The sequence below is a fragment of the Neovison vison genome, chromosome X (genome assembly GCF_020171115.1).
Source record: "Neovison vison isolate M4711 chromosome X, ASM_NN_V1, whole genome shotgun sequence".
In the NCBI taxonomy this organism is placed as follows: Eukaryota; Metazoa; Chordata; class Mammalia; order Carnivora; family Mustelidae; genus Neogale; species Neogale vison.
Genome location: NC_058105.1, coordinates 68903619 through 68930293, shown reverse-complemented (window position 1 = coordinate 68930293; position 26675 = coordinate 68903619). Strand labels below are relative to the sequence as shown.

Sequence of the window (26675 nt, the reverse complement as noted above, 5' to 3'; positions counted from 1 at the left end):
CCTCTGTGCATCTAGGTCTCCCATCTGTAAAGTGAGATCATTCTGGTACATATCCCATGCAGTTTTGAAGTATTAAATGAGATATACACAAAGAGTGCTTAGCACAGTCCCAGATACTAAGTCTTTTATTAAGTATTACAGTAGGAGTAGAAGTAGTAATACAAAGTTTCCTCTTCAGTAAAATGTTAATGAAAAATGCCTCCCAGGGTGGCAAAATTCTGATGCAAAAGTCTTATTTAAACTGTCATGCTGAACAAACATGCGTAAGAGGTTGGTATATACCTCGAGATATCTGGGGCAAAGTTCTAACCTCACGTTATAGGATATGCATTCCCTGCACTGAGTGGTGGGGGGGTGTGTGTAGAAAATAATACCCACGACTAATTAATGGGAAATAAAGCCAGAAGATACGTCCCCCGACTCCAAGCAGCGCAAGTCCAAAGAGTAGTATTAAGCACAGAACCTGCAGACCGGGCCTCGATAATTCCCCGGAGTTCACCTCTAACGCCCCCTTTCCTTTAGAGCCGCGCAAGCGTAGATTGATTTTGTTCCTCTCTCCTTCGTGCCCCCGCCTCCAACCCCCCCCACCTCGTCTGCCTCAACACGCAGGCGCATCTCTTCAAATCCTGTCCCTACCCCCACCCTCTTTCTCTTCCTTTCGTTCCCCCTCCTCTTACAGCACCTCTGCAGGTTCAAACTCTGCTCCGTGAGGGTGGCGGCGATCGAGAGGTCACGTGATGAGCATCCTGCTGCCCAACATGGCGGAGTTCGACACCATCTCGGAACTGGAGGAGGAGGAAGAAGAAGCGGCAACGTCGTCGTCCTCGCCGTCGTCGTCGTCGTCGGTATCGGGACCCGACGACGACGAGGAAGATGAAGAGGATGAGGAAGAAGAAGAGGACGAGGAAGAAGAGGAGGAGGAGGAGACACCGCCCCCGCCTCGGGTAGTGAGTGAGGAGCATCTGCGGAGATATGCCCCCGATCCTGTATTGGTGCGGGGCGCCGGCCACATCACTGTGTAAGCAAGAGGGGCCATGGGGTTTGAAAACGATGAGATTTGTCGACAGAGAAATGAGAAGGTGGTCGAGGGGCCTGTGGGGTGGGGGAGGGCTGACTGAGGCATACAGTTAGAAAAGGACACCAGGTCTAAATGGAGAAACCGAGGGAGATACGTGCAAAGGAAGTGAGGAGAATGCAAATGTGTTGCACCAACATCAGGTAAAGAGTGAGTATAGGATAGAGAGGTTAGAGGTTTGAGAGCCAGAGGGATTGGACTGGAGCTTCTGTATGTGCTGGCAAGTAAATAGTCTTTAAACTGCAGGATGTACCAGAGGATTCTTTGCTGCTAAGACTGGTGTGTAGTGGAACACGGTGACTGCTGTGACATGTTATAAGACCTAGGCTTGGATTCTTCCAAACAGAAACATGACCCGTTTCGTGAATAATATTAAAAAATATCCACCCACCCACATATTCCTTCATCCATTCTTCCTAATGCTTATATGAATGAATATAATAATCCTTTCCATGTCTTGATAACTCATTCTCACATTCATTAAATATCACACAATTAGAAGTTCAGATTAAGAGGTAGTTGTAATGTAAAGGAGCAATAGATTGAGAGTGACGGCTCTTGGAACTTAGTCCCAGTTTTGCTTCTTACTGGCTCTGTGACCTTGCTCAGGTTACTTCCTATTTCTGGGCCTTAATTTCTCCATCTGTAAAAATGAGGGGTGTGGGGTAAATGGTTTCCAAAGCCTTTCACCTCTGAGATAAGATACTTACAGGAGATTTTGTATGCCCAAACATTAAATATGCAGATACGAAATACTTAAATAAATTATTCCCCCAGGAGCTGAGGTTGATTTTTTTTTGAAAACTTATGCAGAGTGACTTTTTTAAAAATTGAAGTCTTGGATCATATTTGAGAAAATAAAAGAAGGAGAGACCTCATAGCATAGAGGTTGCAAAGCAAAAGAAATTTTTCATGGCTCTCCGCACTTTGAAGAGTGCTTTTTCTTTTTTATGTGCTTGGGCTGTATATGCTCGAAAGTTTGAGTGTGTATCTTGTTCATCCTCTTAACTATGCTGTCTTTTCCTGCATTTTCCTATCACTGCCTCTGATTTTGATAATGACTCACCTAGTCCCTTCGACTTTCAATTGAGTTCCTATTATCAGAAATCATGTATTATAGTGTGCAACACCTCCCCCATCATGTTAGCTTTTAATGTTAACATGTAAAATATTTTGATTGTAATATATTTTTGTGAACTTTGCATGAAATATATTAAGGAATATTTTGAAATTGTGGAAGATTTTAGGAAGATTTTTAGACCAGCTTTTTGGTTAGGCAATTATTTTAATACAATTTTTCTTGGTCCAAGAGTTTTGCAGATATTCTACAATGATCAGATGCCAGCTTACTGTGCTATTTCACTTTTATTCCTTATCACTAGGGAGACAATTTATTACTCAAACTAATTATGATTCTGGCACCAAAGGTTACTTTCATGCAGATTATTTCACATGACTGAACAGAAAAAGGGTTTTTTTCCAGTCTGTAATTTTATATTCCCAACATTCGTCCCCCTCCTTATTTTCTAACACTCAGAAAACAGAGGAGGAGCAAGGAAACAGAATTTAAGTTAATAGAAACTTATTTGTGGTACTTTTCACACAATCGTGGTGAAGTACTTATCAACCTATTTTCAATTAAAAGCAAAGCGCTGACACTTGCCATATCTAGGGGCTTTAAGCTTGTCCCACCCAGCTTAAAAATTCTGAATTAGGAGTGTGAAGTAGTGGCGCTGGAAGTAACTATTGGTATTAACTGAAGCCAAAACCTGAAAAGCCGCAAGCCAGTACTTGAACCACTAACCAATGTATATAATTTGGAAAATTATTTAGTTGTGTTGTACATATTCTCTCAACTGAAAAGCACATTTGATCTTAAATGTCTGAGATCTGAAAAATGTTAAATGTTTAGGAGAAAGTTTTATTGAATCTGAAAAACTGGCCTTTCTATGGTAGTGAAACTTTCGCAGTATCAGGTAAAGTATGATCCTTATGAAATGGTTAATCTAATTCTGAAACATCTAAAATAATCAGTTTCCATTAAATTTTTTTCTGGCATGTGAGTGTTAGAGTTGTCCTATCTGAATGAAATATTTCTTATTCTCTCCTACCTCTTATTTTTTCCATTCTCTGTGCAGTCATCTATTCTATAGAGGACTTTGTTTCTTTTCTAAATTTAAAATTTGAGAACCATTGGTTTGAACTCAGTATATCTTAAGCCATCATTTTCCATCCCCACATTGGTTGTGCATTCCAGTTGCCGCATTTCTGATCCTGATACCACCACTCTAATCTTCTAGGGCAGTATTTCAAATCCTTGAGTCATTTTTTAAAAGATTTTATTTTTATTTATTAGCAAGAAAGATAGCGAGAGCAGAAACACAAGCAGGGGTGGTGGGATAGGGAGAAGCAGGCCCCTTGCAGAGCAGGAAGCCCAATCTGGGGCCATCCCAAGACCCTGGGATCATGACCTGAGCAGACACTTAACGACTGAGCCATCCAGGCACCCCTCCTTAAGTCATTTTAACTCTTACTTGTCAAGTGCCACTCTATCCCAGAATTATATCATCATATATTTGAAATGTCTATTAAACTTTTCATTTTCTCTATTTCTGCTGGCACCACCCTAGTTTAGGTTGCCATCAACTCCTGCTTGAATTATTGCCACAGTCTGCCACTTCTTTCTACTCCAGTACATTCCGCATGCTGGTGCCAAACTAATTTTCTTAAAACAGAGTTTAATCATGTCACTTTGCTGCTGAAAAACCTGCACTAGATCTTAATTAGATCTGAATTCTTATGCTCTCTTCTTCCAGCCTCAGAGGTCAAAGAGTTCTTTCACTTGTCCAAAGTTGACTGCTTCACTTGTACTTTCTGTACCCTTCTTTTCCAGCCTCCCAAATCTTGCTCCATCAGGTAGCCCCATCTCTCTAATATTACCTCTCTGCATCAGCCTATAAACATATTCATAGTTTCTCTCTTTGTTTAAAAACAAAATAAGACAAAGCTTTCCTAGACCTATGTTCCCCTTTAGCTACTGTCTTGTCCTTCTTCCTTTCCTCTCCAGATTTCTTAAGAGTAGCTACAGTCACCATACCTATTTCCTTTTCACTCCTCTGTAACCTGGATTCTGCCACCATGACCACAGCCCAAGGGGCGGGGAAGAACTAGCCTTGTTAAGAGCACCATGACCCTCTTGTTGCTACATTTATGGGCATTTTTCATTCTCTTTCTGGTCTTCAATGCTGTATATGACACTTAATATGATTCCCTCTTATTTGGAGGCTTCTATTCTAGGGGTCGCAAATGCACACACCTTCAGAGGTAATAGAGGTCACAGAAAATGGTGCACCATGAGTAATGGGGTCTCAGTTGAACTAGAAGGTAGTATATGTTTTGCCTAAAGGAATTTAAATTCTGAAGTTAAAACATTTTGCCAGTCAAACAAACCTAGGAATTCCTTGGCCACTTCACTCTCCTGGGTCTCCTGTATTTTTCTGGCAATTATTTAACTCTCTCATTCATGGACTCCTCTTACTCTTTTGACCCTTGAATACCAGTGGTCTCTGAGGTTTTATTCTCAATCTACTACTCTTCTCATTCCCTATTCTGCTTAGATGATCTCATCGTGATTCTCATGGTTTCAATGATCTGACATCTCCCAAATATTTATCTCTGTGCCACACTTTGCTGAGACTTTCACCTGGGCTTCCTCACCTGACAGCCCACTGTCGTCTTAAATTCTGAATATTCAAAACAGAATTTAACCCCCCCCAACCAATCCCTTATGCCTCCATCCCAACCCCTCAAAAAAAAAAAAAAAAAGTCCCTCCTGTTTCTGTTTTCCATCTCAGTTCAGTGTACTTCCACCTATCTCATTATTAATCCTTGGTTCCTCTTTCTCACTTACATTTATCAGCAAGTATTAATAATATATGTCCTAAAAATTTCTTCTTTTCCTCCCTACCAGCACTTGCTTGATTCGAGCCCCTTTCACCACCCTAACCAATCAACTTGTCTTCATCCTTGTCAACTTCACATCCATTCCCCAGCCTGCTGCTAGATTGAGATGCCATTTTACTGCCCAAGACTATTCTGTGATTTTCCCTTTATCCACAGGATAGAATCTAAGCTCCATAACATTGCATAAAGAACTGTACCCTGCCTATCTATCAGCCTAATCTGCTGACATTTCCCCTTATGGCTTATATTTTCCTGTTCCTAGCATGCTATTTCTTATTTCTTTGCCTTTGCTCAAGCTGGGACCTCCACCTAGAATTCCAGTACCCACTGCCCTTACACCAGCTCTCCATATGTCACCACCTCCTGCAAGTCTTCTCTGCCCCCACTAAATTGTAACCTGCAGTAGTAGTAACAATTTTTAGTGCCCTCTGAATCTTCATGGCCTAGCACAGTGCTTGCCCTGAAGTAGACAATCAGTAAAAGTGAGTTGAAGGAATATTGGTTCACTTTAGTAACACTCAGTATTCCTACCATAATGTATGCTATATTTTAGGCCCTCGACAAATACCGGTTACTTGAATCATGCTGTGGAGAGTACTTCTGATTCTGAGCAAAGATCAATATGGGTACAGTAATATCACCAGTCCCAGTGATGAGGATTATGACATGGCCTTACCTCTGATATCTTTGTTAAGGCATCAGAATACCCCTATTTCTATCATCTTAACATATTGGCTTTCTAGTTACTTTTAAAAAATGCTAATCTTTTAACATGGAATTAATTATAATTTTTTAAGAAATAGAATGGGCTAACCACACTAATTGTAATTCCAATTCTAAGATGATGAGGATGAATGGATATTTGGGGATTTTTTTCCAAATTGAAAAAATATATGGCAAAATTAACTCTACAGTTTTGAGTTTATAGAAACAGACACAATAAAATGCCTCTTGGAAATACTAAGTGTTTTAGAAATACTATACATCTGAGTGATATAACTTAGTATCTACCACTTTTCTTCTTAGTGTTTCTAGGATAAGTATTTGGATCCAATGTATTGAAATACAAGGATAATTATATCTCATGAGATCTTATATTTATAGGTATTATCACACTCTGTTTTTAAAGATTTTATTTGTTTATTTGAGAGAGAGAAAAAGCACGAGAAGGGGGAGGGTCAAAGAGAGAAGCCAACTCCCCACTGAGCAGGAAGCCTGAGGTGGGACTCCAGGATCATGACCTGAGATGAAGGCAGATGCTTAACCAACTGAGCCACCCAGGCACCCTGTCACACTCTTTATAGTACTTAAAACATACAGGGGTGCCTGGGTGGCTCAGTCAGTTAAGCATCTGCCTTCGAATAAGGTCATGATCTTGGGGTCCTGGGATCAAGCCCCACATTGGGCTCCCTGCTCAGAGGGGAGTCTGCTTCTCTCTCTCCTTTTGCCCCTTCTTCCCCTGTCACCCATTTGTGTACCCATTCTCTCTCTCTTTCAAATAAATAAAATCTTTTTAAAAAATGAACATACAGATATTTACCCTTCATAGTAGATCTGTATAGAAGTTAGTAGAGATGATAGATTACCAGTTCTTATAAAATTGTCTCACTAAAATTAATCTATAAGAGCTAAAGTTAATCCATATAGAATTGAAAAAGATGGCCAAGTTTGCCAAACAGTGTATTTCTCCAAAAACTTGGACAGTAATTATTATACTTAGACTATAATTATTGATACTTCTCAGGTCAGTTAATGGAATGCCTTTTCTATAAACAATTGTCTTTGAGGAATTACAGTGATGCATTGTTAATATGTGTTTGCATAAGGTAAATATTTTATAAGATTTTAGAATGGGGAAGCTATGGTAACTTGCTGTTTTACAGTGTGGCAAGACATGATTATTTTCATATACAATATTAAAGAGATTTAACTATAATATTTTTGAAAATATCTTTGAATTTCATAGCATAGACTTTTCTTTCTATGGTATAGTAAATAAAGTTCAATGTATACACTAAAGAATTATTACTGTAAGTACATAGTTATCTAGTAAAATCATGTTTCTTAATGGCAGAATGTTATTTGTTTTATCTGTTTTTTTAAGCAACCTGAACATACAAACTTTCATTTGTATAAGGTTTTCAAAGTCTGGTGTGTAGCCATTTCCAAAAAGATTAAAAGCAATGAGGATGTGGGGAGAGAGAGAGAGAAGGGAAGAGCAACTAAGAGGACCTACCCTTCTTTCTCAGTTTCCTTTACTCCAAAGAATCATCCAAGAAATTAAAAATTTGAAGACACTTGACAGATAAAATGCAGTCATTAGGAACCACGAGCTAGGACAGCTTCAAACACAGAATAGGCTCTATATTTAATGAAGTTGATAAAATGGACAGTGCGAGAAGTTCCCAAGTGTTCATTTATCTAATGCTGGAAAATCCCCACATCCTGGCTAATGCCTATCACTAATCAATAATGGGTAGGTGATCTTGTCTAACCTCTGTGGATTCACAGTTCTTAATAGTTTGTTTATGAAACAGAGCTGAGGTGTTTATTCAGCAGCAGCCATTTCAACATTTTACTAGTAGCTATAAAGTGAAATGTATGCCCAAGGTTATTTGAGTTAAGTATTTTTTTTAAATGCTGAGTTTCTAATGAAAAAAGATAAAAGAAATCTCTGGTAGGCAAGAATCGGATTGTTACTGCCTTTTGGCCAAAATTCTGAGAGTATATCAAGACTAGTTTGCCTATATTTATACCTTTTGAAAATATGTGTGTGTGTGTGTGTGTGTGTGTGCATACACATACATACATACACATGTTAAAGGAGTATTTTAAAAAGTAAAATGACACCGTCCTTGCCATATTTAATATACTTTCTATATTTTAGAAAAGATAATCCCTTTTTTTATTGAAGAATATTGGTAATGTGAATATAGCAAGTATATATTGAGAACTTGAGCACTGGTATATGCACTATGAAAAATACAGGAGAAAAGAGAAGTATAAACCTTGCTTTATAAAACTAACAGGAAAATTGCTTTCAAGATATCTCTATAGCAATAGAGCAGCAAAGAATAATGGGAAATATTTTATTAGCTATCGAATTATATAGTACAGATTAGAAACAGCTGTGAGCATTTAGAGAAAAAGGAAATCCATAAAAGCTTGAACATTGATGGTATTACAGCAGTGGTTGGGACTTGACTTGAGCCTTGAAGATTGCATAGGATTTAAACTAGGGAAGGGGGAAGCAAGAGGAACCACCTGAGCAAAGACAATAGCCAATATGGCTGTTGCAGTGGAAGGGAGGGAATCATTATGAGAATGATTTCAAAGGAACAAATATCAGGATTTGGTGCCACCTCAGAGCAAGCATGGTGCAAAAAATAAGAGAGGGAAGATGCAAAACCAAAACCAAGGTCTAGGTTAAAGAGAATCAATGTGTCATTGATAGATATGAAAAATTTGAAGGGGGGAGGCTTGTTTCCAATAAAGAGATAACATTTAATTTTAGACATGTTTTACTGAGATGGTATTGTTTTTGCTAAGATACTGAAATCGAAATTTTTAGTATGCAATTAGAGATCAAAGAATGCTGGAAAATGTAGAACTAGAGATAGATTTGGTGGTAATCAGCATAGAAGGGTCAAAGCTACTAAACAAAAAGGGACTGTTAAAGTTCACTTAGAAAGCCAAGCAGATGACTAAAAGCCAAATTTTTGGAAAAGGCAAGAATGTTAGAGGAGAGTAGAAGGATGGGAGAGTGTTAGGGAATGATCAGTGTGACAAAGCTGCAAAGTAAAGGGAAAATGTTCTAGGAAGAGAATATATAATTGGCAATAAATAAGACATGGTGAACTTGTCTTTCTGAATAAATTTACTCAGTGAGAGATTATTTTCAGAAAAGTGACAGCATTATAAGGGAAATTATAAACAGTTAAGAAAGGAGGGAATATTAAGGAAATGGAAACAAGAAAGTTCACTTGCTCAGTGGTAAATGCAAAGAGAATAGCAAAGCTGGGGCTACAGTTGAACTAGTATGTGGTTCATCTTCCCCTCTCCTCATGCAGGAGTCATTTTGAAGTGGTGCTGGTCCTTGCCAGGGCTGCTTGCAGGATAAAATGTGCCAGAAGCTGCTTTGGACAGATGCGTGCCTAGTGGGGTAGGTTGGATGGGGTAGATCCACAGGAGAACAGAAGCAGAGTGTGTGGTGTTAGCAAGGTAGGTGGAGAGTATTCTCCCTGGTTCCTGCAGGTGTCCTGATATCTAGGCTGGGGATAGGTTGGGGGTAGGATGGAGGTAGGGTTGGCACCCCCAAGCTCTTTTGTTTTTGAAGAAGTCTCCTAAAGATCCCTGCCCCTCCAGCACACATTCTGAGATTAGTAAATAAATCTTTCTGTATACCCAGACCCTTTTTAAATTTTTGTTTCAATGTTTTTATCTAGCAGTGTTGTTTATTAGGCTGTCTCTTTAAGGGCTTAGTTTCCTGTTGCTCTCTGGCTCTCCAAGAGCTAAGCCTGCTGATTTTTTTTTTAATTTATTTTTTTGAGAGAGAGAGAGAGAGAGCGCATGTGCAAGGGGAGGAGCAGAGGGAGAGAGAGAATCTTAAGCAGGTTCCATGCTGAGCATGGAGCCCAATGTGGGACTCAGTCTTACAACCCTGAGATCATGACCTAAGCTGAAATCAAGAGTTGGATACTGAACAGACTGAGCCACCCAGGTGCCCCATAAGCCTGCTGATTTTTACCCAGAGTTAAGCCCTATTGCATTTCAAAGCCAAATATTATGGGGACTTGTCTTCCAAGTCCCAGGTTCCTTGCGGGGTGGGGGGGTTGGGGTTGGTGGGGGTCTGCTCCTCTCCCTTCTCAGTGCTTGTGATGTCCCTTCCATTTGTGGTTAGTGTCACCAGGAGCTTGAGTCCTGACCATGTTTCTATACTTCCTACCCTTTGTGTGACTTGTTCTCTTCAGTTAACTGGAAAGTCTGCTGTGCAGTCTTTGGGTGGTTTTCTGTGTTCATTGCACTGATATGGCTATTACCTAGGGTGTATCTGTGGAATGAGGTGGACTTGGGATCCTCCTACTTTGCCATTTTCCCAGACTCGAAATCAAGAACATGTTATTGACATTGCATCCAAAAGGCATTTAGACAAGATATGGAAATAGAGCTCTACTTTAAAGTGTATAATGTCTCCTTTTAAAAATGAAACCTATTATCTGTTACTGTGTTACATAATAAGAATTTACTCTTTGTGGAATAATGAATTAAATTATATCTTTTTGAGATCATCTTTTACACATCAAAAGAATCAAACGTTTGGTTAGACATTTTTCTACCTTTTAGATAGTGATGAGGTCACTATTTAGCTACATATAACTGAAATGAAGGACGTTTCTTGCTCTATTATATATTGGTCATGTTATTGAATGCTGAGTTGCAAATATATATTTAATACTGGAGTGTCAGTTTCTCAAAGAGCACATGAAATTTGCCATAAAAATTCATGTATGGAGTATACTATCTTATTTTTTAAGATTTTATTTATTTATTTTATAGAGATCACAAGTAGGCAGAGAGGCAGGCAGAGAGGGGGAAGCAGGCTCCCCACTGAGCAGAAAGCCCGATGTGGAACTCGATTCCAGCACCCTGAGATCATGACCTGAGCCGAAGACAGAGGTTTAACTCACTGAGCCACCCAGGCACCCCTATACTATCTTATTTTCCAGTTTGGCTGTATCCTGTGTCCAGGTATAGACTTATAAGGAAACATTATTAGGAGAATATTATGTTCTCATTACATATACTGATACCTAGAGAAGTAATTAAATATTTTTTTAAAGATTTTATTTATTTATTTGACAGAGAGAGATCACAAGTAGGCAGAGAGGCAGGCAGAGAGAGAGAGGAGGAAGCAGGCTCCCTGCTGAGCAGAGAGCCCGATGCGGGACTCGATCCCAGGACCCTGAGATCATGACCTGAGCCGAAGGCAGCGGTTTAACCCACTGAGCCACCCAGGCGCCCAGTAATTAAATATTTTTAAATGAAGTTAAGATCTTTTTATGGTTGCTAATTGTCCCAACTATCTTAAAACATAGAATTTGTTGTTTTAAAATACATTTTAAATATACAGAGTATACACACACACACACACACACACACACACAGATGGTGTACCTTGCTACTAGCTGCTAAGTGTAGAGAATTTTTGTGTTTAAGATGTGCTTATGTTCCAGAAAAGGAGCTATTAGCATAAATGATACAAGGAGAATATGGTATTCCCACATAGTTTTAATAGGACATTTGGATTCTTACATGTCTTTAATATGACCATAAGACTAAAGGGCCATAAATCAGTCGAATCAAACAGTATTGTAGCCTATTATTAAACAAACTTCTTAATAGAAGTTTTCTTAATAGGTATATAATTATACCTACTAGATTACTTTATGCTACTAAGCAAAAAGATAAATAAGTCATAGTTTCTGCATGCAAAAAGCTGGGTACAGAACAGAAAGAACTTAGGGATCAGCATTTCAATTTTGGTCCTCCCCACCTTACTAGATATATGACTTTGTGCAAGTCTTTTAGTTACTTTTTGGAAAAAAAAAATTTCTGAGTGTCAGCTTCCTTGTCTTTAAGAGGGCGATGACAGTACTACTCTTTCAGGGTTGTAAACTTCAGAAGTAACATATTTATCTAGCACAGTGTCTAACCCATGGTAAATTGTTACTTTATTGCCTACCTCACCAAGAATTCTCAATAAATATTCCTGTTTTGTTTTTGTTTTTTAATTTTTACTTACAACCCATCATCTACTATACTATAATACACTACACTACAAAATTATAGTTACTATGGTATATCATCTGAGGATGGTATACAGGGTGATATGCAGGACGTGACCTTTGTGATATCCCTTCAAGTAGGTGATTGAAGGCTCATAAAATTCATCTTGACTTCTGAAAACAGATTTCAATGAGCTTACTTGAGTCAAAGCTTTCAAGGCTGAGACGTGTTTTCTGAAAACAAGTTTAGCATATACATGAAAGCCATTCATAAAGATCAACCTTTGAGTATCTGAATACTAACTGATCATAAGTTGTTGAGCTACAGCTCCAAAGGTTATATTAGTCTTTATTAGGAAAATTTTCATATATGCATAAAAGTAGAAAGAATAGTATTATCCACTCCTGCGTACTACCAATCAGCCAGTTTTAAAAGCTATCAACTAAAATGGGTTTTAACAGAAACATTTCAGTCAAAAATCTTATTTCCAGCTCTAATTTGTTATTATTTAATCCCATATCATGCATGGAAGTAATTAGAATACTACTTTAACATTTGCACCATAAGTTTCTTTTACTATTAATTCAGATTAATAGTCAAAGATTTGTTTTCTATAAATACCATAACATTTTTAGGACACATTTTTAAATCACAACATCAAACAAAAAATGCAAGCCTTTGTTAGTTAAAAGGGGAGGGGTAAAGAGTTAAATATGCTGGGTAGAATATATTTTGTTCTTTGTTTTTAAGGTTTGGCTTGAGCAACAAGTTTGATACTGAATTTCCCTCAGTTCTAACAGGGAAGGTAAGTGAGAGTTTGCTTTGAACTTTTCAATTCTAAAAGCATTGTTTTATAGTTTATTCAGTATTATGACAAATACTTTGGCTCTCTGGTATTGATAATAACAAAAGGCCAGGGTACTTGGAAGCTGTGTCATTACTGAAAAGCTGTCACCATGACTGCTAGCCTATGACCATTTATCTTGTTCATTGTCCATTAATGCCAGCTATTAATTGCTTATCTATTCAGTTTTTCCAATTTTGACCTTTATTCTCAGCACTAGTAGCTATAATTGTTTTCATTAAGGTCCGTAATCCCAGTGTTCTTTAGAGTTAACAAAGTTATCATTGTTTAACTTTGTATCACTCTATTATTTTTAAAAGTGTCCTGCAGTATGATTTGTTACATACCAAAAGAATCAAGTGTTTGGTCAGACATTTTTTTAAATCGTTTGAGTTTCTAAAATTGGACTTGCTGCAATAAATTACTACTTTTCTGTTCCCTGGTTCCTCTACATTCCGTGGTATCCTCACACTTCAGGTTCAGTATTCAAAGACTTCTTAGGATTTGAGACTATGTTTAGAAAATTCTCTTACAACAGTAATGCTAACTTCTAGGCCCAAAGAAAAAGGCTTTGACTAAGGCAAAAAGTTGCTTACACATGTTTGTTACTTGAGGAAATACACAAGAAAGAGAAAAGCCATTATATTACAAAATACTCAGTAATTTCCAAATGGTTAATGGGTGAATGCTAGATAGGTGAAATGATGACTTGGGGATAAAAGAAATTAACTTTTTGTATTTTGAAGCCTGTAATTTAATACTATTCTGTACAATTTTATTACTAGGACAGTGCTACTTTTCAGTATAGATTTGGTCAGATTTTAAAATCATTCCATTCCCTAAAGGGCCTTTATGCAATTTATTGTTAAATTTTGTCATAATGTTAGTGAGAAAAGCAAGGTACAAATCCTTGTCTACAGTATGTGTAATAAAGGGGAGAAATAAGCACATTATTAATTGTATAAGGAAATTCTAGAAGACTGCACATGGAACTAAATAAAAGTGGTGACCTTGATGGGAGAAGGGGAATGAGATAGATGGAGGCAAGGGTAAGGATAAGACCATTTTTGGTATTTTGGTATTTAGTATTATTTTGATTTTTGAACCTTGTCACTGTGTTACCTATTCAAACCTGAATTTGCTTTAATTTGTCTGCTCATTCTACACTCTCTGAGAATGGGATAAAATGCATCTAATATTGGCTCCTTTTTGTCGTGAGACATTTTCTAGCTGCTTGCTTTTCACTTTTGGCCTAATCTCAGAGCATTATTCAGAGGTCGGTAGGGAGCAAAAGACAGCAGAGCTATTTCTTTTCACAGGAGTTGTCACTAGAATTGTAAGAAATTCTATTTTAGCCCTGAAAGATATTTTATACTTTATTTGCTTCCTTTACCCCCTGAAAAATGGGAGCTAGCTAGAGACAGTATAGAGTAGTTAAACTTTGAAATCAGATCTGGGTTGGAGCACAAGGTCTATCACTTACTGTCTTTGTGGCCTTGAGAGAGCCACTTCTTTGAGCCTCAGTTTTTACGTGACTAGTACTTCATTTCTTTTTTTTTTTTTTTAAAGATTTTTATTTATTTATTTGACAGAGAGAGATCACAAGTAGGCAGAGAGGCAGGCAGAGAGAGAGGAGGAAGCAGGCTCCCTGCTGAGCAGAGAGCCCGATGCGGGACTCGATCCCAGGACCCTGAGAACATGACCTGAGCCGAAGGCAGCGGCTTAACCCACTGAGCCACCCAGGCGCCCTAGTACTTCATTTCTTATTGTAAGGATTAAATGAAAGAACATATGTAAAACTTCGAGTATATTGTCAGGTACTTCCTAGCTTCCCAATGTAAGGTTTTTTTTCCCCACCAGTGTATCCCAGTTTCATCCTGATTATTTCTCCAATTTTTTCTTACCAGCTTTCAATTTTTAATTGCTTTTTCTACTTTTACATTCTTTATCTGAGTAACAGTTTATTGACTGGTCCCACCAGTAATCTGTCATTTTTAAACTGTTGACCTTTTCTCTCTCCTTATGTATACTGTCAAATCATTCTATATAATAAGCAAGTGGAAATAGTCCCTGGCTAAGTTAACAGAAGATATATGTCCATTTACATTCTTAGGGTACAAAGAGCCCTCTGGTTTGATGTTTTGGCCTCACTCTCTAGAATGTTCTACCTTCCTATCCTGATCATTTAGAATAATTTGCCAATTGAAGCAGCAGTTCAAACTTAGATTTGTTTTATATGAATTTTTATATATGTTTTCTCCTAAAAGAAAAATAATAGCTGTAGAAAAACCCTTTGAATAATAATGTGTTTGTGGAAAGATGACAAATTCAGTATTAAAGAGAATGTGAACTAAAACATCTCCAAGGGAAAACTTGTGCTTTGTGTTTCCCTGGTGCTGCTGCATGTGTTGTCTGGGCAGTTATATTAAGTTTTATTGCTAGTTTGTTTTTTAAAAGTTTGAATTACAAGTCCAAGGATTTCTAGAAAATGAATAATCAAAAAAAATTGCCAGTGCCTAGAATTTACAGGCACAAATTGTATCCATCTTTGAAATGGGCTGGTTTTATATGCTCAAGGAATACTTAGAATATTTCTTCATATTTCTTTCCAAGCCTTTTAAAATTAAAAACTCCATCATTGAAAAAGGTAGTACAGTCTTTTTAAACTAGAGTAAGAATATTAAGCTGCAATCTGAATATGAGCTATTTTTAAAGATATCCTTTCTTTTCAGGTGACCATTTCTATAGCACATATCAATGATTCTAGTGTGCATTACTTTAAGTGGACAGGATTTCTCATATATTAAATGAGGCATAAATGATACCGTGATTTTTTTCTTAGTTTAGTTTTTAGTGATGAAAACATCACCAACAGGAATTCTGAAAGTCTGGTTTTTAAAAGCCACATGGTGGTAACATTAATTTTATTCACTTTTCTCTTTAATGAGACAATTTTTGTCCAGTAGGCACTGTTGTTAATTGTATAGGTTATTATGAATTATCCAAATGCTTCTCTAATAACTGGGGGAAGAGGCAAGAAGAATTACATTAACCAGAAAAAAAAGGAAAAAGGAAGGTCTGAATTCCAAACTCAACAGCCTTTGTGTAAAATATTTTAAAATGAATAAATGCAGTCTTTAAAATAGAAAAATAAATCTACCTTTTAAAAAATCAGTCTTCTGGCATGAATGGGATTTTAAATAGCTTTTATGCCTAAACTAAGCAAAACTGCAAAGAATTAATTCTGAAAACGTAAAAAGCCATTTTGACAAGATTCATGGCTCAGTATTAATTTTGTGCTTATATGTTAATGCTTCTAATACAAATAAAAAGATAACCTTCTATAGTAAGTGCAGAAAAGATTGTTTTGCCCATTTTACTAATGGTAAGTCTTCCTGTCATGATAAGATATATCAAGCAGGTATGTACCGCAGATTCTGGTGACCAGAAAATGTAAGAACTACAGTACTTTGGAAAAGAAATGAAAGCTTCTGGCCCTCAGCTTAGAACAATTAAATGGTATTATGGGGAGATTAGTGTGTGATATTGGGGGAAATCTAAGCCATAAAATCGACCACTACTATTTTGATCCAATATGACAAGTGATTGATAGGGTTGTGTTCCCCATGATTGAAGGAGGCAAAAGAGTCTTGCTGGGTTTTGCTTATATTTTCTTCTGTTTGCAGTCTCTTGCATCCTGTTATAAAATATTATCACTCTTTCCCCCACCTTTATGATGTGGCTTTCTTTTTTCTTTCCAAGAAAGTCAAAAGGAATTCAATGTTTCTTTATAACCTGCCATTTAGCTAGAAAGTAAAAGGCTTCCATCTAACTTTCATTACTAAAGATACTCAATTATATGGAAGTAGATGAGTAACACTCTAATTCCACACAGTTAACTAAACATTTTTTTCACAATGTTTAAATCAGGAGTTAACCAATTCTCATTTACTATGTCCTTATCATCTGTTTTAAGACTTGACTGTTATTCAAACACAGATTTTCTTTCCAAAGACAATCCTGGCCTCCTTTTAAAGGTAAAATGAAGGTTTTATTTTGTTTTTTGAAATTCTAGTAGTTTTCCTTTCAATGTATTTATCTTATGACTTCAAAAAATTTGAATTCTCATTTTTAGTAACTTCAGTATAGTAGTTTATAGTTTAATCATGGTGACAAAGTAATAATTGACACGATTGTGTGTTAAAGGTGGAAAGTATTGACAAGAAAGAAGGAAAATTCCTACATTCTTTTAAAAGTTTTGTTTATTTATTTCCAGAAGCATGTAATAAAAGAAATTTTATAATAAATTTTATATATCTTGGCATATATTTTATTCACAATATTTTAAAACAAAAGCACGTTTTACCTTTTCAGCTGATTGGTTTCTGGCTTTAGCCTCACTCTTTATTTTTATTTTTTTGTCTGTGCTTATACACTTCTAAATAAATACTCTAAAGTAAAAATTTTACTTTTTAAATAAAAATTTAAATTCTAGTTATAAGCACTTAAATTTGTAAGTGCACAGATTTAATAATTTTATGACTTACATTAGTTTATATAAAATTTACCATATTTTAAAAATGTATTAGTGTTTCTAGATATACAATTTAAAGAGAATTTATAGTAATGTTATATTACAGATTAGAGCTAAATATATAAATATATTTTCCTTATTTTAATTTTTATTTCATTGCTCAGTGATTGACTAGGAAAAAGAAGTTGAGTATCACTGAGAGGTAAATCTTAAGATAGCAACTTGGCATTGGTTTTTTTTCTGATGTAAAATGCTCTTTCTTTTTTTATTAATTATTTTTATTAACATATAATGTATTATTTTCCTCAGGGGTGCAGGTCTGTGAAATGTCAGGCTTAGACACTTCACAGTACTCACTATACCACATACCCTCCCCAATGTACATAACCCAACCACCCTCTCCAGCACCACCTCCCCCCAGCAACCCTCAGTCTGTTTTGTAAGATTAAGAGTCTCTTATAGTTTGTCTCCCTCCCGATCCCATCTTGTTTCATTTTTTTCCTTCCCTACCCCCCAAACTCTCCACTCTGCCTCTCAGATTCCTCATACCAGAGAGATCATATGATAACTGTCTTTCTCTGATTGACTTATTTCGCTCAGCATAATACCCTCTAGTTCCATCCACGTCACAGCAAATGGCAAGATTTCATTTCTTTTGATGGCTGCATAGTGTGTGTATGTGTGTGTGTATATAAATGTATATAAATGTACATTTATATACACACACACATACATTTATATACATTTATATACACACACACATACACACACACCACATCTTCTTTATCCATTCATCTCTTGATGGACAGCTCGGCTCTTTCCATAGTTTGGCTATTGTGGAAATTGCTGCTGTAAACATTTGGGTGCACGTGCCCCTTTGGATCAGTACATTTGCATCCTTAGGGTAAATACCCAGTAGTACAATTGCTGACTCATAGGGTAGCTCTATTTCCAACTTTTTGAGAAGCCTCCATGCTGTTTTCCAGAGTGGCTGCACCAGCTTGCATTCCCCTTTCGTTGCACCCTCTCCAACATCTGTTGTTTCCTGACTTGTTAATTTTAGCCATTCTGACTTGTGTGAGGTGGTATCTCATTGTGGTTTTGATTTGTATTTCCCTGATGCTGAGTAATGTTGAGCACATTTTCATGTGTCTGTTGGCCATCTGGATGTCTTTGCCAAAATGTCTGTTCATATCTGCTGCCCGTTTCTTGGTTGGATTATTTGTTCGTTGGGTGTTGAGTTTGATAAGTTCTTTATAGATTTTGGATACTAGCCCTTTATCTGATATGTCATTTGTGAATATCTTCTCCCATTCTGTCAGTTGTCTTTTGGTTTTGTTGACCATTTCTTTTGCTGTGCAAAAGCTTTTGATCTTGATGAAGTCCCAATAGTTCATTTTTAACCTTGCTTCCCTGCCTTTGGCAGTGTTTCTGGAAGAAGCTGCTGCAGCTGAGGTCAACAAGGTTGCTGCCTGTGTTCTCCTCAAGAATTCTGATGGATTCCTGTCTCACTTTGAGGTCTTTCATCCATTTTGAGTCTATTTTTGTGTGTCATTTAAGGAAATGGTCCAGTTGTACTCTTCTGCATGTGACTGTCCAATATTCCCAACACCATTTGTTGAAGAGACTGTCTTTTTTCCATTTGGAATTCTTTTCTGCTTTGCCAAAGATTAGTTGACTGTAGACTTGAGGGTCTATTTCTGGGCTCTATTCTGTTCCACTGATGTATGTGCCTGTTTCTGTGCCAGTGCCATACTGTTTTAATGACTACAGCTTTGTAGTAGAGCTTGATATCTGAATTGTGATGCCTCCAACTTTGGTTTTCTTTTTCAACATTCCTCTGGCCATTTGGGGTCTTTTCTGGTTCCATATAAATTTTAGGGTTATTTGTTCCATTTCTTTGAAAAAATTGATGGTATTTTGATAGGGATTGCATTAAATGTGTAGATTGCTTTAGGTAGCATAGACATTTTCACAATATTTGTTCTTCCAATCCATGAGCATGGAACGTTTTTCCATTTATTTGTGTCTTCCTCAATTTCTTTCATGAGTACTTTATAGTTTTCTGAGTATAGATTCTTTGCCTCTTTGGTTAGGTTTATTCCTAGGTATCTTGTGGTTTTGGGTGCAATTGTAAATGGGATTGACTCCTTAATTTCTCTTTCTTCTATCTTGCTGTTGGTGTATAGAAATGCAACTGACTTCTGTGCATTGCTTTTATATCCTGACACTTTGTTGAATTCCTGTATGAGTTCTAGCAGTTTTGGAGTGGAGTCTTTTGGGTTTTCCACATAAAGTATCATATCATCTGCAAAGAATGAGAGTTTGACCTCTTCATTGCCTTTTATTTCTTTTTGTCTGATTGCTGAGGCTAGGACTTCTAGTATTACGTTGAATAGTAGTGGTGATAGTGGACATCCCTGCTGTGTTCCTGACCATAGGGGGAAAGCTCTCAGTTTTTCCCCATTGCGAGTGGTATTCACTGTGGGTTTTTCATAGATGGCTTCGATGATATTGAGGTATGTGTCCTCTATCCCTACACTTTGAGGAGTTTTGATCAAGAAAGAATGCTGTACTTTGTCAAATGCTTTTTTAGCATCTATTGAGAATATCCTGTGATTCTTGTTCTTTCTTTTATTAATGTATTGTTTCACATTGATTGATTTGTGGATGTTGAATCAAACTTGCAGCCCAGGAATAAATCCCACTTGGTCATAGTGAATAATCCTTTCAATGAACTATTGGACCCTATTGGCTAGTATTTTGGTGAGAATTTTTGCATCCGTGTTCATCAAGGATATTGGTCTGTTATTCTCCTTTTTGGTGGGGTCTTTGTCTGATTTGGGGATCAAGGTAATGCTGTATTCATAAAATGACTTTGGAAGTTTTCCTTCTATTTCTATTTTTTGGAAAAGTTTCAGGAGAATAGGTATTAATTCTTCTTTAAATGTTTGGTAGAATTCCCCCGGGAAGCTGTCTGGCCTTGGGCTCTTGTTTGTTGGGAGATTTTTGATGACTGCTTCAATCTCCTTACTGGTTATGGGTCTGTTCAGGTTTTCTATTTCTTCTGGTTCAGTTGTGGTAGTTTATATGTCTGTAGGAATGCATCCATTTCTTCCAGACTGTCAAATTTGCTGGCGTATAGTTGCTCATAATATGTTCTTATAATTGTATTTCTTTGGTGTTGGTTGTAATCTCTCCTCTTTCATTCATGATTTTATTTATTTGGGTCCTTTATTTTTATTTATTTATGTATTTATTTGGTCTTTTCTTTTTGATAAGTCTGGCCAGGGGCTTATCAATTTTATTAATTCGTTCAAAGAATCAGCTCCTAGTTTCATTGATCTGTTCTACTGTCCTTTTGGTTTCTATTTCATTGGTTTCTGCTCTGATCTTTATTATTTCTCTTCTCCTGCTGGGTTTGGGCTTTCTTTGCTGTTCTTTCTCTTTCTCTTTCTTTTAGGTGTAGGGTTATGTTGTGTACTTGAGACCGTTCTTGTTTCTTGATAAAGGCTTATATCGCTATATATGTTCCTTTTAAGACCGCCTTTACTGTGTCCCACAGATTTTGAACAGTTGTGTTTTCATTATCATTTGTTTCTGTGAATTTTTTTAAATAATTCTTTAATTTCTTGGTTGACCCATTTATTCTTTAGTAGGATGCTCCTTAGCCTCCTTGCATTTGAGTTCTTTCCAACTTTACTCTTGTGATTGAGTTCTAGCTTCAGAGCATTATGGTCTGAAAATATGCATGGAATGATCCCAGCTTCTGGTATCAGTTGAGACCTGATTTGTGACCTAGGATGTCATCTCTTCTGGAGAATGTTCCATGTGCTCTAGAGAAGAATGTGTAATCTGTTGATTTAGGATGAAATGTTCTGAATGTATCTGTAATGTCCATCTGGTCCAGTGTGTCATTTAAGGCCTTTATTTCCTTGTTGATCTTTTGCTTGGATGATCTGTCCATTTCAGTGAGGGGGGTGTTAAAGTCCCCTACTATTATTGTATTATTGTTGATATATTTCTTTGATTTTGTTATTAATTGGTTTATATAGTTGGCTGCTCCCCCGTTGGGAGCATAGATATTTAAAATTGTTAGATCTTCTTGTTGGACAGATCCTTTGAGTATGATATAGTGTCCTTCCTCATTTCTTATTATAGTCTTTGGATTAAAATCTAATTGACCTGATATAAGGATTGCCACTCCAGCTTTGTTCTGATGTCCATTAGCATGGTAAGTTGTTTTCCACCCCCTCACTTTAAATCTGGAGGTGTCTTCGAGTCTAAAATGAGTTTCTTGTAGGCAACATATAGATGGGTTTTTTTAATCCATTTTGATACCCTGTGTCTTTGGATTGGGGCATTTAGCCCATTAACATTCAGGGTAACTAATGAGAGATATGAATTTAGTGCCATTGTATTGCCTGTAAGGTGACTGTTACTGTATATTGTCTCTTTCTTTCTGATCTACTACTTTTAGGCTCTCTCTTTGCTTAGAGGACCCCTTTCAATATTTCCTGTAGAGCTGGTTTGGTGTTTGCAAATTCTTTCAGTTTTTGTTTGTCCTGGAAGCTTTTTATCTCTCCTTCTATTTTCAGTGCTAGCCTAGCTGGATATAGTATTCTTCGCTGCATCTTTTTCTCCTTTAGTGCTCTGAATATATTATGACAGATCTTTCTGGCCTGCCAGGTCTCTGTGGATAAGTCTGCTGCCAATCTGATATTTCTACCATTGTGTGTTACAGACTTCTTGTCCCAAGCTGTTTTCAGGATTTTCTCTTTGTCACTAAGACTTAGTAAGTTTTACTATTAGATGATGGGGCATGGACCTATATTTATTGATTTTGAAGGGGGTTCTCTGTGCGTCCTGGATTTTTATGCTTGTTTCCTTCCCTAAATTAGGGATGTTCTCTACTATAATTCACTCCAGTATACCTTCTGCCCCCCACCTTCTTCTTCTTCTGGTATCCCATTTATTCTAATATTGTTTTGTCTTATGGTATCACTTATCTCAAATTCTCCCTTCATGGTCCAGTAGTTGTTTGTCTCTCTTTTGCCCAGCTTCTTTATTCTCCATCACTGGGTCTTCTATATCAATAATTCTCTCTTCTGCCTCATTTATCCTAGCAATTAGAGTCTCCATTTTTTATTGCACCTCATTAATAGCTTTTTTGATTTCACATTGGTTAGATTTTAGTTCTTTTATTTCTCCAGACAGGGTTTCTCTAATATTAATCTTCCATGCCTTTTTCAAGTCCAGCTAGCACCTTGAGAATGATCGTTCTGAACTCTAGTTCTGACATATTACCAATGTCCGATTGATTGGATCCCTAGCCATTGGTACTGCCTCTTCTTCTTTTTTTTGTGGTGAGTTTTTCTGCCTTGTCATTTTATCCAGATAAGAATATATGAATGAGATAATAAAATGCTGAAAGAGTTGCAAAGACCTCAGAAAAATGTACACTACCCAAATCAGAAAAGATCCAAAACCGAGGGGAGAAGAAAGGGGGAAGGAATAAAAAATAAATACATATTTTTATTAGACTGGTAAATAGAACAGAGCCACCCACTTGATTTTGGGTATATTTTGGTCTCTTGGAAGAATTTACCTCCCAAAATTTTAAAGAAAGAAAGACTTTATGTACAAAAATAAGGGTAAACATGATGAAGGGATGGAATTATGAGTGTAAAGATGAAAATTTTTTAAAAATTCTAAAAAAGGAATTGATAAGATAAATTGGTTGGAAAAAGAAAAAAAAAAGAGGGAATGTGCTCAGGCTGGAGACTAGAACCCTGCCATGTGCTGGATTAGGGTATATTTTGATGTATTGGAAGAAATTGTGTCCCAAAATTATTTATTTTAAAAAAACCTGTATGTATACAAAAAATAAGGTTAAATACAAGGAAGGGATAAAATATCACTGTAACAATGAAGGTTTAAAAAGATTTTTTAGAAAGGTATTGTTAAGACAAACTAGTTATAAAATGCTAAAAGAGGAAAGAGGAAAAGTTCATAAAATAGAATAAGAAAAAAATAAAATTAAAAAAATTTAACTTTGCAAGACTAAAGGGTTATGCAGAAAAGTCATGAATTCTATGCATTGCTTTCCCCTAGCTTTGGAGTTCCTCTGTTCTCTTTGATTAGTGAGTTTGGTCTTGGCTGGATGTTCTTGCTGATCTGGGGGAGGGGCCTGTTACAATGATTTTCAAATGTCTTTGCCCTGGCCGGAATTGCACCGCCCTTGCCACGGCCCGGGCTAAGTAGTCTGCTCAAGTTTGCTCTCAGAGCTTTTGTTCCCTGAATGCTTTCTGTAGAGCTCTGGAAGATGGGAATGAAAATGACCGATTTCCAGTCTCTGGACCAGAGGAGCCAAGAGCTCAGGACCCCACTCCTCACTGTGCCCTCAGAGATAAGCAGTCAATCACTCCTGTCTCCCTGGTCTCCAGCCGCACTCCGAGCTCACGGGGCATGTGACCAGATGTTTCTATCTCTGGTGCACAGCCCCAAACCCAGTAGATTCCTGCTGCACTGTTGCTTTAGGAGCAGGAAGATGAATCTCCCCAGATCTGCCACTTGTGGCATGAGAAGCAGTGGCCCATCTGTACCTTGGATCATGGTTTAAGAAAACCCCAATCAGAAAGCTCATTCTTTGGCTCTGTCTGTAGTCAGCTTTCCTGCTCCAAAACCTGGAAGCTTTGCCAAACTCAGACACCCCCGATCTTTCTGTGACCCAGCGGGACCTGAGACCACCCTGTCCCTGTGAGGGCTTCACCTCCACTAGCCTGTGGAACGATGTCCCTCAGTGGAGCAGACTTCTAAAAGTTCTGATTTTGTGCTCCGCTGCTCTTCCACTTACCAGGAGCTGGCCCCTCCCCCACGGTCTATCTTCCTGTCTCTTCGGATTCACTTCTCCACGTGTCCTACCTTTCAGAAATGGTCGATTTTCTGTTCCTAGAATTGCTGTGCTTCTCTTCTATCTCCTGTTGAGTTTGTAGGTGTTCAGAATGGTTTGATACCTATCTAGCTGAACTCCTGTGATCTGATGTCGCTTCAGTCTGCTACTGCTCTGCCACCTTGCCTATCTCCCCTCTGCTTTTTCTTTTTTTTTTTTTAAGATTTTATTTATTTATTTGTCAGAGAGAAAGAGGGAGAGAGTACACAAGCAGGCAGAGTGGAAGGCAGAAGGTGGAGAGAGAAGCAGGCTCCCTGCCGAGCACAGAGGCCAATGTGGGACTTGATCCCAGAGACCTGGGATCGTGACGTGAGCCGAAGGCAGAGGCTTAACCAACTGAGCCACCCAGGCATCCCACTCCCCTCTGTTTTTTAAAAGGACATCTCTTTTTTTCCTCTAAAGAATTGAAGAACTGAAGAACATTGAATTTGTGTTCAAAATGTGGCTGATTGCCCATCACAAGCCATGCTGACCTGTGCACCTCTCTAGAAGCCTTCCATTGTTCCTAGGCTCCATCACTTGCCTACTCAGCCAGATGCCTACAGGTGCCTTTGCACACTGCACTCAATTACATGCTCCCAGCAGCCCTCATGGGCCATGCCCAGCCAGACACCATCAGCTACCGTCACATACCATGCCCAGCCCTGTGCCCTTAGACACCCTGGCCTGAAGCCCCCAGCTGCTACAGTGCTTCAGGGGATCCAGCATAGGACTAGTGACCCAGCAGAAATTTTGCTAACACTATCTTCCTCAGTGGGAACTCCTCCCACCCAGAGCTGGCCTACTGGGTCCCACAGAGAGCAAGCATGGCCACAACAGGCATAAAGTCACTGCAGATGACTGCACTAAAAGGAAAATTGAATCAGATGAAACAGCAGGGCATAAAAACACACAAAGGAAGGAATAACATAGCAGAGATAAAGGTCACAACATAAATGAAATGAGAACCATGTGGGGTTCCTGGATGGCTCAGTTGGTTGAACATTTGCCTTTGGCTCAGGTGATGATCCTGGGGTCCTGGGATCAAGCCCTACATAGGGCTCTCTGCTGAGTAGGGAGCCTACTTCTCCCTCTCCCTCCACCTCCTGCTATACCTACTTGTGACACCTCTCTCTCTCTGTCCAATAAGTAAATAAAAACTTTAAAAAATAATAATAAAGAAATGAGAAGCATGTTTGATGGAATAAACAGAGGATGGAAGAAGCAGAGAAATGAATTAGTGACCTAGAAGACAAAGTAATGGAAAGTAATCAAGCTGAACAAGAGGGAGAAAGAAAGAGAAGATGCAAAATGAGAATAAACAGAGAGAGCTGAGTGACTCCATCAAATGTAATAGCATTCATATTATAGGAATCCCAGAATAAGAAGAGAGAGAAAGGGGGGGCAAAAAATTTATTTGAAGAAATAAGAGCTGAAAGTTCCCCTAATCTTGGGAAAGAAAAAGATATCTAGATCCAGGAGGCACAGAGAACCACCCCCCCCAACAGAATCAACAGAAGCAGACCAACACACAGATATATTGTCATTAAATTAAAATATAGTGATAAAAAATTTTAAAAGCAGCAAGACAAAAGAAGTCATTAAATTACAAGGGAAAACCCATAAGGCTAGCAGGAGGTTTTTCAAAAGAAACTTTGCAAACCAGAAATGGGTAACATATATTCAAGGTGCCGAATGGGAAGAATCTGCAGCCAAGAATACTCTACCTGGCTAGGCTGTCATTCACAATACAAAGAGAGAGAAAGTTTTCTAGACAAGCAAATGCTAAAGGAGTTCATGACCATTAAACCAGCTCTGCAAGAAATATTAAAAGGGCCTCTTTGAATAGAGAGACCAAAAGTGACAGTATAGATGCAGGAAACACAAAATCAGTAAAAATGAATTTTTCTGCAAAAAAGTCAAACTCACAAAGGAAGGATATAAAATACAATAACATACCTAAAAGGTGTGGAGGACAGGAGAAAAGAATATGTTCAAACTTAAATGACCATCAAAAATATGGACTGCTATATGCAGAAGAGGTTATATACAAACCTTATGGTAAGCACATATCAAAAACCACTAATAGATATGCAAAGAATGGAGAGAAAAATCCAAACATGTCATTAAAGAAATAAGCAAAACATGAAAAAAGACAAGAAAGGATCAGAGAAATTCTTCAGAAACAATCACAAAACAAGTAATAAAACGGCAATAAATATGTATCTATTAGTAATTACTTTGAATGTAAATGGACTAAATGCTTCAATCAAAAGACATAGGGTGGCATCATGGATTAAGAAAAAAAACATCCATCTATTTGCTGCCTGCAAGAGGCCCATTTTAGACCTAAGGACACCTACAGATTGAGAGTGAGAGGATTGAGAAACATTTAACATTCAAATGGATATCAAAAGAAAGCCAGAATAGCAACATTTATATCAGACAAAACAGACTTTAAACCAAAGACTGTAACAAGAAACAAAGGATAATATATAATAATAAAGGGGATAATCCAACATGAAGATATATGAATTATATG

General features: G+C 37.6%; 1 protein-coding gene across 4 annotated transcripts in view; it reads left to right on the top strand.

Moving 5' to 3' along the window:
- The first annotated feature begins 643 nt into the window (after nucleotides 1-643).
- The window catches only part of CHIC1 (cysteine rich hydrophobic domain 1), a 72837-nt gene continuing 46805 nt past the window's right edge, over nucleotides 644-26675 (top strand). For all 4 annotated transcript variants that reach the window (XM_044234775.1, XM_044234773.1, XM_044234774.1 and 1 more), the window contains exons 1-2: nucleotides 644-1018; nucleotides 12575-12629. In XM_044234775.1, coding sequence (XP_044090710.1) covers nucleotides 738-1018; nucleotides 12575-12629 — 336 coding nt within the window. In that variant the 5' untranslated portion in view covers nucleotides 644-737. The remainder of the gene's footprint in view (nucleotides 1019-12574; nucleotides 12630-26675) is intronic.